The sequence below is a fragment of the Zootoca vivipara genome, chromosome 5 (genome assembly GCF_963506605.1).
Source record: "Zootoca vivipara chromosome 5, rZooViv1.1, whole genome shotgun sequence".
In the NCBI taxonomy this organism is placed as follows: Eukaryota; Metazoa; Chordata; class Lepidosauria; order Squamata; family Lacertidae; genus Zootoca; species Zootoca vivipara.
This window is the reverse complement of record NC_083280.1, coordinates 358,840-374,478: the sequence shown is the minus strand read 5'-3', so window position 1 is coordinate 374,478 and position 15,639 is coordinate 358,840. Positions and strand designations below refer to the sequence as shown.

General features: G+C 55.6%; 1 protein-coding gene across 1 annotated transcript; it reads left to right on the top strand.

The window, feature by feature from the left end:
* The first annotated feature begins 222 nt into the window (after positions 1-222).
* On the top strand, positions 223-9,577 carry FAM43A (family with sequence similarity 43 member A). Its single transcript, XM_035133863.2, has one exon. It carries the CDS (start codon positions 393-395, stop codon positions 1,779-1,781), a length of 1,389 nt encoding a protein of 462 aa, XP_034989754.1. The 5' UTR covers positions 223-392; the 3' UTR covers positions 1,782-9,577.
* The last annotated feature ends 6,062 nt before the right edge of the window (positions 9,578-15,639 follow it).

Here is a 15,639-nt window from a genome sequence, read left to right as displayed (position 1 = left end):
ACGCGCATCTCCCCGCCAGGGGCCCGTCCTTCCCTCCCTCCCGAGCGCGCTCCTCGGCCGGGAAAAGAGGAGGGCAGCGGCGACGGACGGGGCTCCTCCTGCCTCCGCTCAGTCCCTCCCTCCGCTTCCGTCGGCGCCGCCTCCGCTCCTCCCCGGCGGGGCTGCTGGGCGCCGCCGGCCTATATTTAGCGGCGCGGCCGCCCGCGCGGAGCCCCCGAGCAGCGGCCGCGGTCGGGATGTGAAGCGCGCTGCGGCGGCGGCGGTGATGGAGACGGAGCGGCTGCGAGTCGGGCAGCGGCGGTGGCGCGGCGAGGGGAGGCGGGCGCGCGCGCCGATGCGGCGGTGGCAGGCGGGGGGCCCGTGCCCGGCTGTCCCCCTCGGGCGCCGTCGGGATGCGCGGGCGGCCGGGGCTGCGGCGGGCGCCTCCAGCTGAGGAGCAGCAGCAGCAGCAGCAGCGCCCCGGGCCGGCCGCGCCGTCGGGTGGCGACGCCATGCTGCCCTGGAAGAGGCACAAGTTCGAGCTGCTGGCCGTGGAAGAGGAGCAGCTGACGCAGCAGCGCAAGAAGACGCAGCAGAAGCACCGGCGGCATCCTCCGCCGCCTCCTCCGCCAACCGCGCCGGGCCCGCCGTCGGGGAAGGGCAAGGGCAGCTACTGCGCGGCGGGCGCGGGGAGCCTGCCCTGCTCGGCGGCGCTGGGCTCGCTGGCTCGCGCGTGCCCGCCCGAGGGCGCCCTCAGCAGGATGGGCAACCTGTTCCGCTGCAAGCGCAAGAAGTTCCGCGTGAGCAGCGAGGCGCCCACCTACACGGTGCTCTACCTGGGCAACGCCACCACGCTGCAGGCCAAGGGCGACGGCTGCACGGACGTGGCGGTGGGCAAGATCTGGGCCAAGAGCGAGGCCGGGCGCCACGGCACCAAGATGAAACTGACCATCGGGCCGCAGGGCATCCGTATGGCGCCCGCCGCGCCCTCCGAGGCGGCCTCTCGCCCGGGCCACCTGTACCTGCTGCACCGCGTCACCTACTGCGTGGCTGACCCGCGCCTGCCGCGACTCTTCGCCTGGATCTACCGGCACGAGGTGAAGCACAAGGCCGTGCTGCTGCGCTGCCACGCCGTGCTCGTGTCCAAGGCCGAGAAGGCGCGCGCCATGGCGCTGCTCCTCTACCAGACGTCGGCGGCGGCGCTGGCCGAGTTCCGCCGCCTGAAGAAGCGCGCCGACGCGCGGCACCAGCAGCTGCAGCAGGCGGGTGCGGCGGCCGACGGTGCCATCCCGCTGGTGCCGCTGCGCAAGCTGCTCCTGCACGGCCCGGGCTGCTGCTACAAGCCGCCCGTCGAGCGCAGCCGCAGCGCGCCCAAGCTGGGCTCCATCACCGAGGACGCGCTAGGCGAGGAGCTGGAGGAGCGCGCCGCCGGCCTGCGCGGCGCAGGAGGCCTCGCCAACGGAGGCGGCCCCGACGGCGAGGACGACGAGGGAGACGACGAGGAGGGCGACTGCGACGACGACGAGCTGCTGGCGCCGCTGGGCGACTGCAACGACGACGAGGACGACGGCGCGGACGCGGCGCCCAGCCTGGGGCAGCTCATCTGCGGCCTGGGCGAGCTGGCCATCGGCAACGACGTGGCGCTGCTGCGCGCCGACCTGCGCGTCACCAGGCTCCTCTCGGGCGAGAGCACCGGCAGCGAGTCGTCCATCGAGAGCAACGGCCACGACGGAGGGTCCCCGCCGCCGCCGCTCCAGCCGTGCCGCGGACCAGACAGCCCCGAGCCCGGAGACAGCGGCTGACGGAGCCGTCGGAGGGGCGGCCAGCGGGAAGCAGGGGAGGCTCCGCCGAGGCGCCAAGCCGCAGGGACGACGAGTCACGCTTCCCGGCGCCCTCCCCGCTCGCCCCCTCCAGGTGGGACCCTCTCTTGCCCCCCGGGGCCACCACGGGAGCCTCCCCCTCGAGGCAGAAACCGCAGAAGGAGCGAGCGCGCCCCGGCACATATCCTCCTCGGCCCGGCGGCCGGTCTTCGGGGAAGGAGCCCTGTCCGGCTGCCCGCTCGCCGGTAGGACCACCCGCTCCCGAATGGTGTGATGACGCCCCAGCTTCTCGGGACCCCCCAGACTTGCCAAATGCTTTTCCGTAACCCTGGGGGTGGGGGAGGGGTGTGTCTTGTTTACAGATCCCGAAGGGGGGAGGGGGGGGTCTTCATCCCTCCTTCCCTGCTTGCCTCTCTCCTTCTCTCCTTCCTTTTTTTGAGAAAAAAAGTGTGTCTCCCTCCATGGTTCCTTCCATTCCATGCTGTGTTAAGAGATTATTATCATTTTTTTGCACTGTGGTGAAGATCATGGAGACCTTTTTGGGTGGTTGTTTTTTTAAATTATGAGGTTTGACGAATATTTTTTCCCCCCCACAAATCCATTTTCTTCTCCAGTCTCAGTGTTTCTATAGATATGTATAGATATATTATAATTATTATTATATCTTTTGCTGTGCAAAAGGAAACTGTACATGTGGATGTTCACTTCAACCCATAGAAAACACAAATGTATATCTAATACATTTAGTTGCTGTTGTTATTTTTCTTAATTTCTGGAGCAGGAGCCTGGCTTCCTTGGTTGGTTTTGCTCCCCGTATTTCGGGATGTTCACAGTGGAAGCTGCTGCTGCCAGCTGAGCAGGAGGCTGCCCCCATGGCTCTCCCCCAGGACTGCATGGTGCTGGTCAGGTACTTTGTGCCCCCCCAGTCACATCTTCTTTGGCTAGAGCTGCGTGGCATTCCTTGGTATCCTGGAGGGAGAGATGTGGGAAGGGCCAACAGGCTCTTTATGGCTCAGCCCTCCCCACCTTCCAATATCCAGCCAAGCAAGGATCTCTGGGCCCAACTAGATGGGGAGATTCACCACTGCCCCCCCCCGCACCCTTCTCTTGCCATCCAAAAGCAGGTGGGTGTTTGTGCTTGTAACTGCACAAGGAGGAGGGTTGAGAAGCTTGCCCTCCGAAACCTCCTCTTGGCGCTGGCAGGGCAGAGAGAAGCAGGTGCCAGGGTTTTACCTGCCCTTCCTTCCTTCCCCAGCTGGTTCAACAGCAGCTGAAAGTGGTGGCTGGGTTCAGTAGGGGACGTGGTAGGGGGCAGGGTTTAGCTGCTTGGCTAAACCCCACCACCCCCCTCTCCAGGGCTGCTGCCCAATCCCATTTGCAAAGCACTGAGAGTCAGGGGTCCCACCTCACAGGCTTAGCGCCAAGAGTCCCATCCTCTTGGGAAATGCTTTCAGCAGCAGGGGAGGGACCTCTGCATGCCCTGGCCCTCCCAGCCGCCCTCTGGAGCAGCAGAGCACCTTTGCACATGCTCAAGACACTCTCTGCCCACCCAGGCCAGGGCAGCAGGCAGGACAGCAGCTCTGCCCAGGGCCATGGGGCTTTGGGGGCTGCTCATTGACATCCCTGCTTATCTCACCGTTGTTGTTGTTGCTGCTGCCTCCTCCTCCTGCCTCCTGCCTCCTCCTCCGTGATGCTACAAGAAAGGGTTCATGGGGTGCCCCACTTTTTGGCCCCCTGGGAATTGTCCCACCACCTCCCCCCTTGGGCAGCCTGCCTGGCTGCTCCCCTCTCCCAGGCAGGCCTTGCAGTCTCCTTCCTCCACCAGGACTGGCTCAGTCTCATTTTGCAGGTTCGGTGGCCAGCCCTGGAATGGTCTGCTTCGGGCTGCATCTCAAGCAACAGCTGGGACTGATTTTATTCACTCTCTTGCACTCCTATTCTGCCACCATCTTGCAAGGAGCGGAGGGTCACATACCGTGCAGGATCTTTGCCTCCACCCCATTTTATTCTACAACAACCCTGCGAGGTAGACCTGGCTGAGAGGTAGTTTCCTTGGCTTGCTTTTATTGCAGAAGCAGAATGCCCCCGGGCTAGGCCTGGTGGGCTTCCTTTGTGATCAACTCCGGAAGGGTAAGAGCAATCTAGAAAGGGAAAGCGGTGGCCTGTCCCTCGCTGGAGCTCTTCAGGCCCAACCTGGGCAGCTGCCCTGACCCAGACAGCCTCCTTTGCACAGAGTCCCTGGGGAAGATGTCCTCCAAGGCCCTCTCCGCTTCCAAGAGAGAGGGTAGAGGGGGGTGGGCTTTGAGCCCAGGCCTCCCCCATATAAGGCCAGGACTCCACTTCCTCCCGAGCACACAGCCTCAGGGGTTTAGACCCTACACCAGTGATGGCGAACCTATGACACGCATGTCAGCACTGACACGCATAGCCATTTTTGGTGACATGCTGCCGCATGCTGAGACCTCACTTCTGGCCACTGGCGGAATGCCGCTGGCCCAACCCGAGCCCACCTCCCCAGCAGCAGACCCGTTGGAAGAAGGCCTGAGTCCAGAGTCCCACTGGGAAAGACCTCTGGGTTTTGCCTTATTTTTTTCCATTTTAAAATATTTTTTAATTTTATTTTAAAAAAAACTTTAATGATTTCCCCCCTCTCCTTTTTCCTTTTTTTAAAGGGGAAACAATTATACATTTTTGTTATTTAAACTATAAATATCGCGAAATAATGGTTTTTTTTCTCGAAGTGACACACCACCCGAGTTATGCTCGTTTTTTTTGGTGGATTTTGACACATCAAGCTCAAAAGGTTGCCCATCACTGCCCTACACGGCAGGAGGGGTGCAGAATCAGGACGTACCACACTGACCAGGAGCTGAAAGTTTTGAATTTCATAAGAAAGTAGCTCAGAAATGCTCCCTTTGCAGGCAAAGCAGCTCCAGTGACAAAAGCCCATGATTAATTCAAGATCCTAGTCCTGTGGGATTACGGCTGCCGCCTCCTCCAAGCTCTGGCAGGGGCATGTTCAAAGTGCACCAAGGGGGACAGCAACAGGCAGGTGGGGCTGTTTGTGGAGCACACCCCCCCCCAATATAACAGATCCAGGGAAGGGGGACTCCCTCCCAGTTCCTCTTGCTCAATGGGGATTGCCTTGGACAGCAGCTCTTAGTAGGGAGAGGGGTCCCTTTCTCCCCCTCCGCCAAGCTGATTCCTCAGCTCAAACATACCTGGCAAGGGAGAGGGAGTTGCAGGGATCCTCTGGGGCTGGTGAGCCGGTAGAGAAAGTCTCTGGGTAGCAGGTTCCCCCCCTGAACGGGCTTCTGTCTTTTTTGGCACCTGCTCAAGAGTCAAACTTTCCTCCCTCCCTCTTCGCTCCCCCCCCAAAGAGCTTGGGCTGCTTCATTGCCTCTCATTGGGGAGCAGAAGTGGGGAGCAGGCAGCTCCTGGCGCAAGACGGCTGTGTAAATGTCAGGAATTGGGGTCCCTGGTTTTCCATCCTCCTTGCAGTTCTGCCTCCCACCAGTGATTCAAACTAAACAGGATGGGCCCTCCATGGAGGCAGAATCTGCAAGAAATGGGACTGAGCGGCTGCCCTGTGGCGAGAGGGGCTCTGTGGTGGCTACTTGCACCCACCTGGGATTTCCCCCAAGCTCTTCTGCTCTTGCCTGCATGAGGCAGAGACTCCCATCAGCTGGTGATGTGTGGTGAGCCTCCTCGTGAGCAGGGCAAGTTCATCAGCTCCCCTGGGCTTCTCTTAGAATCATAGAATCCTAGAGTTGGAAGAGACCACAAGGGCCATCCAGTCCAACCCCCTGCCAAGCAGGAAACACCATCAAAGCATTCTTGGCATATGCCTGTCAAGCCTCTGCTTAAAGACCTCCAAAGAAGGAGACTCCACCACACTCCTTGGCAGCATATTCCACTGTCGAACAGCTCTTACTGTCAGGAAGTTCTTCCTAATGTTTAGGTGGAATCTTCTTTCTTGTAGTTTGAATCCATTGCTCCGTGTCCGCTTCTCTGGAGCAGCAGAAAACAATCTTTCACCCTCCTCTATATGACATCCTTTTTATATATTTGAACATGGCTATCATATCACTCCTTCTCCCAGGCCACCAGCAAGAAACTACTTCCTAAGTCACCGAGACCCAGGGGTGCCTCTTGGAGGAAGGGTATAGAGGAGGCAACCCCAAGACGTGTGTCACCAGGGTGAGTCCTGGGCAGTCCTGGCGAGCCCCACTTGGCACCCACACACCTCTGGCTTCCAGGGAAGGGCTGTCGCTCCGCGGCAGAGCAGAGGAGGTCCCGGGCTCAGCCCCTGCTGACATCTCCTGCAGAGCCCTCCTGACTGCAATCCTGGAGAACCACTGCTGCCGATCAGTGTAGGCAATATTGAGCAAGATGGGCCCATTGGTCTGGATTCAGTAGATGGCAAGTTTCCTGCTAGACCGGCCCAGTGCCAGCTGCCGCTCTGCCTTTCTTCTTCCTGCCTCCAAGAGCCCAGCGATGGCCCTGGTTTCTCTGCCGCCTGCAGTGATGCCGTGCGGGAGAAGCCTCAGAGGCAGGTGGCTGGAAGAGGCGACCCCCTTGTTAGAATCATAGAATCATAGAGTTGGAAGAGACCACAAGGGCCATCCAGTCCAACCCCCTGCCAAGCAGGAAACACCATCAAAGCATTCTTGACAGATGGCTGTCAAGCCTCTGCTTAAAGACCTCCAAAGTAGGAGACTCCACCACACTCCTTGGCAGCAAATTCCACTGCCAAACAGCTCTTACTGTCAGGAAGTTCTTCCTAATGTTGAGGTGGAATCTTCTTTCTTGAAGTTTGAATCCATTGCTCCGTGTCCGCTTCTCTGGAGCAGCAGAAAACAACCTTTCTCCCTCCTCCATATGACATCCTTTCATATATTTGAACATGGCTATCATATCACCCCTTAACCTTCTCCAGGCTAAACATACGCAGGAAGGGTATGTTGCTCCCAGGAAGGGCGGGAGGAGGTGCCAGGTTCAAGGGAAAGCCAGCTGGGGCCCTGCAGGGAATCTGCTCTTATTTCCATTTAAATCCCACCTCTCCTCTCTGGGTCTGTGGTCCTCATTTTCACAACAACCCTGTGAGGTAGGGTGGCAATTTTAATATTTTCGGTAAACCTCTTGTAGAGATTTCAGCACAGTCAAGCGGTAGGCAGGAGAGAGCTGGCTCTTGTGCTCGAATCCTCCTTGCAGGCATCCGTCCGGCCCTTGTGAGAACAGGATGCTGGGGCAGATGGAGCCATTGCTCTGACCCAGAGGGCAATTCTTAGGTGGGGAATGGTGCCCTCCTCTGAGCCTGGCGCCTTGGGGTGCTGCTGCCAACCAGAGGAGCCAAACAAGGGCTGTGCTCCCTTCCTGATCCCTTTCTCTGAGATGGCGAGGAGCAAAGAGATTATCCCCACTTAATCTTGGTGTGCTTCTTTTTAGGATTTGTCTGTCTGTGCATATAAGCAAAGCCTCTGCCCCCAACTGCCTCTGACCCATGTTTTAAGCCAGAGAAAAAGCTGGGGGGGGGAGTGGTGGGCAAAGTGCTTCCTTGTAGGGAACACCCATGAGGCCACTGGGGAGCATGTGAATGAAGCACCCATGGAGGGGGGGCAAATGAAGTGGAATTATTATTTATGCTTTGCCTATCTTGCTGGGTTCACTCTGGGCTGTTCCCAACAGAACACTAAAAACAGAATAAAACTTCAAACATTAAAAACTCCCCTAAGCAGGGCTGCCTTCAGATGTCTTCTGAAAGTCAGATAGTTGTTTATTTCCTTGACATCTGAACTGCAGAATTGGAAGGGATGCCAAGGGTCATCTAGTCCAACCCCCTGCAATGCAAGAATCACAGCTTAAAGATGAATTGTTATGTCCAGATTTCTGCCTTGCTCTGCTGGCACTTCTGCACCACGCAGGGCACCCTGCAACAATTCAGAATTACAAGTAGATTCTTAAGATAACTAACAATTGCAAGATAGAAAACCCTTTCTCAGTTGTCTCTTGATCCTTCTAAAGTGCCCCCCCCCGCTCTTTCTGAGCCCCAGAACAACATCACTGGCCTGATCCAGCAGACTCTTCTTCTGCTGTTCCCCGTTGCTTCATCTGAAGGCCCCCTTCCAGGATGGAATTTAAAAACCTGCATTTTGTCTGTCTGGCCTTTCATTTATAGCCGTGGCCTCTATTTTGAGGAGTTCTAAGTTGAGCGAGGGTGTGCAAGCCAGCCCACAAATGTCACTCAAGTCCTTGTGGAGATGATGAGGGAGTCAAATTTGGCCAAGGAAGGAGCACAAACTTTTTAGAGGGCCGGCTCTCGTTTTAGCTTAGGGAGGAAGTTAAGGCAAGTGGAACATAAGAGGAACATCTTCTGGATCCGGCCAATGGCCCATCTAGTCCAGCATCTTCCCCCAGTGGCCTCTGGCAAACCCTCAAGGCCCCGAACCCAAGAGTCCACTCTCCCCTCCTGCAGTTGGCAGAAGCATGGCTGCCTTCGAGGGTGGAGTCACAGCATAGGCTTTGGGGCTAGTAGCTGTCAGTCGCCCCCTCCTCCATGAATCTGTCTAATCTTCTTTTAAAGTGGTCCAGTTTAGCTACATGTTTGCGGTTTTCCGACTGGGCGGTTGCAGACACAGGAATCGAAGGAGTGCTCTCTGCAGAGTCATCAGTTGCCAGACAGAGCCTGGCTTCCCAGAAAAATGGCAGGCACTCGTGGTGGCAGAAGCTCATTTGCCAGTCTTGCCCAACCCCCTTTGGGGGGGGAAAACCCTTTCTGTGCACCCATCCATCTGTTTGTTTCTATATTACTAAAAAAAATCCCAAACTTGTTTTTTCAAGACAAAACCTGCATTGGGAATTGAACTTCCTGACAGTAAGAGCTGTTCGGCAGTGGATTTTGCTGCCAAGGAGTGTGGTGGAGTCTCCTTCTTTGGAGGTCTTTAAGCAGAGGCTTGACACGCATATGTCAAGAATGCTTTGATGGTGTTTCCTGCTTGGCAGGGGGTTGGACTGGATGGCCCTTGTGGTCTCTTCCAACTCTATGATTCTAGGATTCTATTCTATGATTCTAGGAGTTAGTGACCTCTCTGATGCCTGCCAGTCACCCCTGTGCACAGCCAACTCCTCTTTCTAACTGGTAGAACAGCTTCCTGGCCCTCCTTGGTGCTGGTTCCTGGAGGAGGGGAAATGGGGAGATGGTTTTGGCTGGTCACTGAGAAAACCTTCACCCTGAGGAGTCCTCCTGTCACCTTGAGGCAAGGCCCACATTCCCAGTGTCTGAAACATGCGCCCACAGCCATTATCATCCCATTTCTTGGCTTCTCCTTTCCACGATCTTCCCAGCCCCTCTGCACCTTTCACAAAGGATGGTGGAATCATAGAATGGGAGAGCTGGAAGAGACCTAAAGTAGGGTTACCAGACGTCCCCAGTCCCCGGGGACAGTCCCCGGATTTGCAGACTGTCCCCGGACATATTCCATCCCCGGAATGTCCCCAGATTTGCAAATCTGTCCCCGGGGAACATGGCAGCGGCAGTCTCAGCAGCCGGCCTGAGAGCACAGGAGCTGCTCGCTGCCGCCGCCACTGCCAAAGGGGAACCAGGGGCGTCTGGTGGTACATATCTCCTGCCCCCTTTGTTTTGACCGATCAGGGGAGGCTCAGAAGTCGGGAGTGGGTGGCCATTGCCCAGGAGGGGCGCAAGGCGCGCAGTTTCTCTGCCAGGCAAGGTGCAAAGCCCTTCTTTCGTACCCTGTGGAACATAAATGCGCAGAGTTTTTTAAAAACTGGGCAACAGTTAAAACTCTGCGCAGTTATGTTTCACAGGGTGAGAAAGAAGGGCTTTGCACCTTTAAACAATAGGCATATGTGCTTGGGTTCAGGGTCTTTGGCCTCACCATCCCCACTCCTGATTGTCTGTTGCTACTCAGCTTCAAAAAAAAGAAAAAAGTCCCCAGATTCATTGTAAAAAAAAATCTGGTAACCATCACCTAAAGGGTCATTTAGCCCCACTCTCAGCAATGCAGGAGCCCGATCCCCCTGCCCCAAATGGGAAAGAAGAGGGAGCAAGCTTGTTTTCTCCTGATCTGGAGGGTAGGACCTGAACCCATGGCTTCAACTTACAAGAAAGGAGATTCTGACTCAACATCTGGAAGAACCTTCTGACAGTAAGAGCCGTTTGGCAGGCGAAGGGTCTCCCATGAGAGGTGGTGGCCCTCTATCATGGATGCTTTAGCTGGGTTTCCTCCATTGCAGGGGGTCAGATTGGATGACCTTTGGGTTCCATTCCAACTCTACGGTGCTGCGATCCTAGGAGGCAGGCCCAAGGAGGCATCTCCTCTGCCTTAGGAGCAGATGCAGGAAGGGGGGGCGTGCTTGAACCCAGAGCTCCTTCCCGTCCTCCTCCCCCTGGATCCGCCAGAGGCAAAACAGCCAGCGGATCCACCTCCTGGCCCTGTGAAACTGGAGAGCTTTGGCCCTGCAGCTGGAAAGTGCTGCTGGGGAGCATTTGGGATGACGGTGCTGCTGCTGCTGCCGCCTCCCCGGGCGCAGGATCCAGCCCTGCCCTTTCAAAACAAAAACAAGATGTTCTTCCAGTCAAGAATGCAGCTGCTGGGCCAGGAGGAGGAGGAGGAAGGAGGGTGTGAGATCTCAGCCTGCTCACAGGAAACACCTCTGGAAGGACTCAGGAAGCAGACCAGGCGGGGAAAGGCAGACACACAAGACATTTCTCCTTCTACAACCTGGGTGGCTTTGAAAAGAGGATTAGGCAGATTCACAGAGGAGCAGAGGGGGCTCTGCCTCCCCAGCCAGAGGCAGCCATGCTGCTTCTGAACCCCAGTTTCTGGAAGCCGCAGGAGGGGAGAGGGCTCTTGTGTTCGAATCCTGCTTGCGGGCGGATGATGGCCTTCAGGTGCTCTCTCTGGGCCAATCCTGCAGGCTCTTCCGATGTTCTTCTCATGGTCCTGGGTGTTTTACGGATCAGGAGCACAGCTGCTTCAGAGAAGAAACCCCTGAGACAGAGAGGAACTCCAGAGTGAGGCAGGAGGCAGAAGTGGGGAGCATGATGCCAACCCCCCTCCCCTTCCCACTGACACCCCACATTCGAGTGCCTCCCCCAGCCCCTGCTGGCAGCCCCCCTGCCCTACCCTGTGGTGCGTTGTGGACTGGCTGGTGTTGAGCAGAGAGTGTGGCTGCCTCGGTGGCCATGCTCATCCTGAGCACATGGCTGGGTGCTCAATTTCATAGTTTCATGTCTGCCCCTGGGGGGACTCCCCTGAAGGGGCTCCATGCATGGAGTCTTCTGTGCTAGTCGGGATGAGGCCTTGGAGGTGCAGGCCAAGGAAGGGGAGAGTTTGCCAGTCTTGCTTTTGCAGAAGCACCTGCCCCTTTCCCCCCTCTCTCGGCCCCCCTCTTGCAAGCCCCCTGGTTCCCTGCAGGCAGCTCAGGTGGGGGAGAAGGTGTCTCTCTCGCCCTCCTCAGACAGTCTCATTCCAGCAAGGAAATCTGATCCGATCCGTTTGGACGGATGGATGGCGACAGCTGCAGGAGTGCTGTGCCCATATGGTCTGTTCCTGGGACTCCAGGCAGGCGGGCGGGAAGGGGCTGCGGGTTCCAAACTGGGTCAGACTTGCAGGGTTGAAATCCAGTTTGCAGTGGGGCCAATTTCGCGGTGGGGCCCAGGAGAGATCTATTTGCAGGCTGGCTGCTCTAAGGGAGAAAGAAGATTTCTCGCGGGTAGGGAAGGTCTCAAATGAAAGAGGGGCACCCCGGCATCCTTGCCCAAATGGCAAAGGCAGAGGGGCAGTGCCCTGACGCAGCTGCAAGTGTCCTTTCAACAGCCGAGGCAAGATTCTGAGTCACACGGGACTGTTTCCCATGCTGGATACTGTACTGCGTGTACATACCCTGCCCCTGTTTCTTCAAGGAAAAAATAGGTATAAAAAGAGAATTCCTCGATGTCAAGATCCAAGTTTGGGGCAAGTAAACGACATAAAATTATGTGGGGAGGGAAATATTGTTTTTGTTTGTTACTATGTTATGTGTTTTTGTGTTTTTATATTGTAACACACACCCACCCGGTGATGCTCAGATGACGGGCAGTATAGAAATTTAATAAAACAAACAAATGAATGAATATTCTTCGGTGAGAGAATTCCAGCAGAGATTTGAAGACAAAAAATATATAGTGAAGCAATATAGACTGATAGATCTTTAAAACATTCTCTTTCCAAGGAATTTCAAGGTTTCCCTCTTCCTCTAGCACAGAAAAAGACCCCACGTGTGGTAAGTTAAAAATTGCTTGCTTACAAACTCTCTCAAGGTCAGGCTCACATGCTTCAGGAAAGGTTGCACAGACAGGAACACTTGGCTTGCTTTCAAAGTGGTAAAAGTCCCTAAATTATTGGTATGGGAACTTAAGAGTGGCTTGTGAGAGCCATGTGGTCTGAGCTGGAGCAACCAGCTTAGCCTCTTTGCATGCTGAATTCATCAGGGAGACTGGAGGGGAATGGAGCCTTGATTACCTAGTCCAGGCATCCCCAAACTCCGGCCCTCCAGATGTTTTGGACTACAATTCCCATCATCCCTCACCACTGGTCCTCTTAGCTAGGGATCATGGGAGTTGTAGGCCAAAACATCTGGAGGGCCGCAATTTGGGGACGCCTGACCTAGTCCCTCCCAAGGTGAGCTAAGCCTGGCATGACAGCTGACTCTATGGTCTTAACTCTTTCATGCATTAATTGGACTTAAGCCTAATGGTTATCCCCCATACACATAACAGGAAGGGGTTCTTCTGAGCCAGGAAGGGCCTTCCCCCCCACAGCAGGCTTTCCAAGGCCCACAGAAGGTGTCAGGATGGAGTGATGGAGGCAGCAGGCGAATTCCAGCCTCTCTCCTCCTCCCATGAAATAAAATGCAGCCAGACTCCCCTGGCCTATGACCATGCTCCGTCAATGTCGCATGTGTAATAAAACAATGCCGAGTTGATTGGAAGTAGGGATTTTCTTGTGTGTTTGACTCTCTCTCTCCCAGAAATTTAGACTGGCACATTTAAAATGCATCAATGCCCTCTTCCGCCCCAGCACAACAAATCCACTTTTTTTAAAAAAATGACTTTTTACAATTAGCAAAGTGAGATGGGAATGCATTGAAAGTGTGGGAGGAATGAAGACTTAATGGGGAGACACAGAATCACCCCATGAACACCTCGGGACAAATGTTACTGGTAGTTACTGTCCTACCAAAGAAGACTCAGCATAGACTGGAGCTTGTCTGACCATCTCACACACTTCATGCAAGTGAATCAGGGCTGGCTGCTGAATGGAGTTTCTCTGGAGGAGCTGTGGGTGTAAGGGAACCATTTTTCACCTGCACCCAAACCATGCTCCAAAGGGGTTGGACTCCCCTGACCCCAGACTAGGGCATTAGATTGGGAAAGGCTGGCACAGACCATCCTGGGGGGCTCCCTGGACTGAGGACCCCGACTCTGAATGAAGCAGACATGGGGCAACCTTGCCCCAGTCCAGCTCACCCAGTTTGAACTGGCCACGGGGTTACGGATTGAACAAAGGGAGGACAGCAAAGGAAGGAAACATCAAACCAGCTCCCTGCCTTTGGAATCAGGCCTGCCTGGCATCCTTTTTGGTGCTCGCATCTCAGAGAAGCCTTGGGAGGCAGAGAAAGATCACGGCTGGCTGTCCTCAGAGCTGAAGGCTGACCCTGGAAGCAGAGGCAGCTGGGTGGGGAGGAGTGCAAGCAGCTGGGAGGAACCTTGGCCCAGGCCCTTGAAGCAGGGAGAGAAACGAAAGCTGCAAATACTATGCCAATCTATGGTGAAACAACTCTGGGAATACTGCCTTCAGTTCTGGTCGCCTCTGAAAGGATATTGCAGAGCTGGGAAAGCTTCAGAAAAGGCCCCCGCCCCAATGATCCGGGGGTGGAGCAACTCCCCTATGAGGAACGGTTGCAGTGCGTTGAGGATTTTTCAGTTTAGAGGAAGCACAAGTAAGAGGCGACGTGAGACAACTTTATAAAATCAGACCTGGCAAGGAGAAAGGGGAGAGAGAAAAGCATTTTTTCTCTCCCTCTCTCATAACAATTTGAGGACGTAACTCAGTTGGTTGGAGTGCACACAAAGGTTGCAGGTGCGATCCCCATATGGGGCAGCTGCCTCTTCCTGCCTTGCAGGGGGTTGGACTAGATGACCCACAGGGTCCCTTCCAGCTCTACAATTCTAGGATTCTGTGATCCAATGAAGCTGAATGTTGCACAATTCAGGAGCGGGACAGATGAAAGAAAGTCCTCCATGCAGCGCAGAGTTAATCTACGGAACTCCCTTCCACAGGAGGCAGGGATGGTGACCAACTTGGATGGCTTTAGAAGAGGATGAGACCATTTCCGGGAGGAGGAGGAGGAGGAGGAGGAGGAGGAGGAGGAGGAGGAGGAGGAGGAGGAGGAGGAGGAGGAGAGGGCTAGAGGAGGCTGGTAGCTCTGCAGGCCCTGCTCTCCCTCCCCTGTGGGATTGGCAGGGGCAAGAGGGCAGCTGTGTGGCTTTGGTGCTCCTGTTGGGCTTCTCCTTGGGGCATCAGGCTGCTGGACTAGATGGGGCCCCTGCTCTAGTTCTGACAACCCCTGTGAGCGGCTGTCCTGGGCTTTCCTTCTCCTCTTGTAGCCTTAGGCTCAGAGAACCGTCAAAGGAAGCTCTTCCCACCCCTAGAGTTGTTGTTCTTGTGGTTTTATTTATATGCCACCTGGAGAAGGAACCCTTCTTTGATTTTCCAGAACACTTTTTCTCTATTGCTGCGTTCACACATATTTATGTTTTGCTTCCGTCACATTTATGTGTGCAGTACACACCATTGCACTCATTCTCAGAGGAAGAAGACTCCTGGGACATTTCTGACCTCCGCAAGGCGGGGGGGGGGGGCTGAGATTGTGCTTTTGCCAGCGTCAGAGCGGCTGAGAGCAGGAGGAGGAGGAGGGATTTAGGGGTGAGACCTGCAAGAAACAGATAATGATGAGATAAAAATAGGAACCAAGCCAGCCAGCGGGGGAGAAGGAGAGGCCGGGTGGCGGCGGCAGCAGCAGCAACAGCAGCAGCAATGCTTGTTGTCACTGAGGTCAGTCGAGTGTCATCCTCACTGCAGCTCAGAGAGGGGTGGGGGTCCCTGACCCTGGCTGGACAAGAGCACAGGCCAGGGACCCCATGGCCATGGCAGGGGGAAGCAGGACACCATTATTAATGAACAGAGAGGGGTGGCCGAATTTGACAGCTGCAATACCCAGAATCCTGTTCAACGCCATCTTCCCCGTCTCCGCTTCAAAGACCCTCACTCCTCTTGCTTGGACGCAACCCCGCCTTAAGGAAGGCTTAAGGATCAACATATGCACACATTTCCACATGACTAGCAACTTGGGAGCCATAATTCCCCATCAATGGTGCCAGACTACTGTTGTTGTTGTTTAGCCATGTAGTCGTGTCCGACTCTTCGTGACCCCATGGACCACAGCACGCCAGGCACTCCTGTCTTCCACTGCCTCCCGCAATTTGGTCAAACTCATGTTCGTAGCTTCGAGAACACTGTCCAACCATCTTGTCCTCTGTCGTCCCCTTCTCCTAGTGCCCTCAATCTTTCCCAACATCAGGGTCTTTTCCAAGGATTCTTCTCTTCTCATGAGGTGGCCAAAGTATTGGAGCCTCAGCTTCAGGATCTGTCCTTCCAGGGAGCACTCAGGGCTGATTTCCTTAAGAATGGATAGGTTTGATCTTCTTGCAGTCTATGGGACTCTCAAGAGTCTCCTCCAGCACCATAATTCAAAAGCATCAATTCTTCGGCGATCA

Excerpts from the sequence above, each read along its gene's own strand:
- FAM43A (XM_035133863.2), top strand. The coding sequence starts at position 393 with ATGCGCGGGCGGCCGGGGCTGCGGCGGGCGCCTCCAGCTGAGGAGCAG.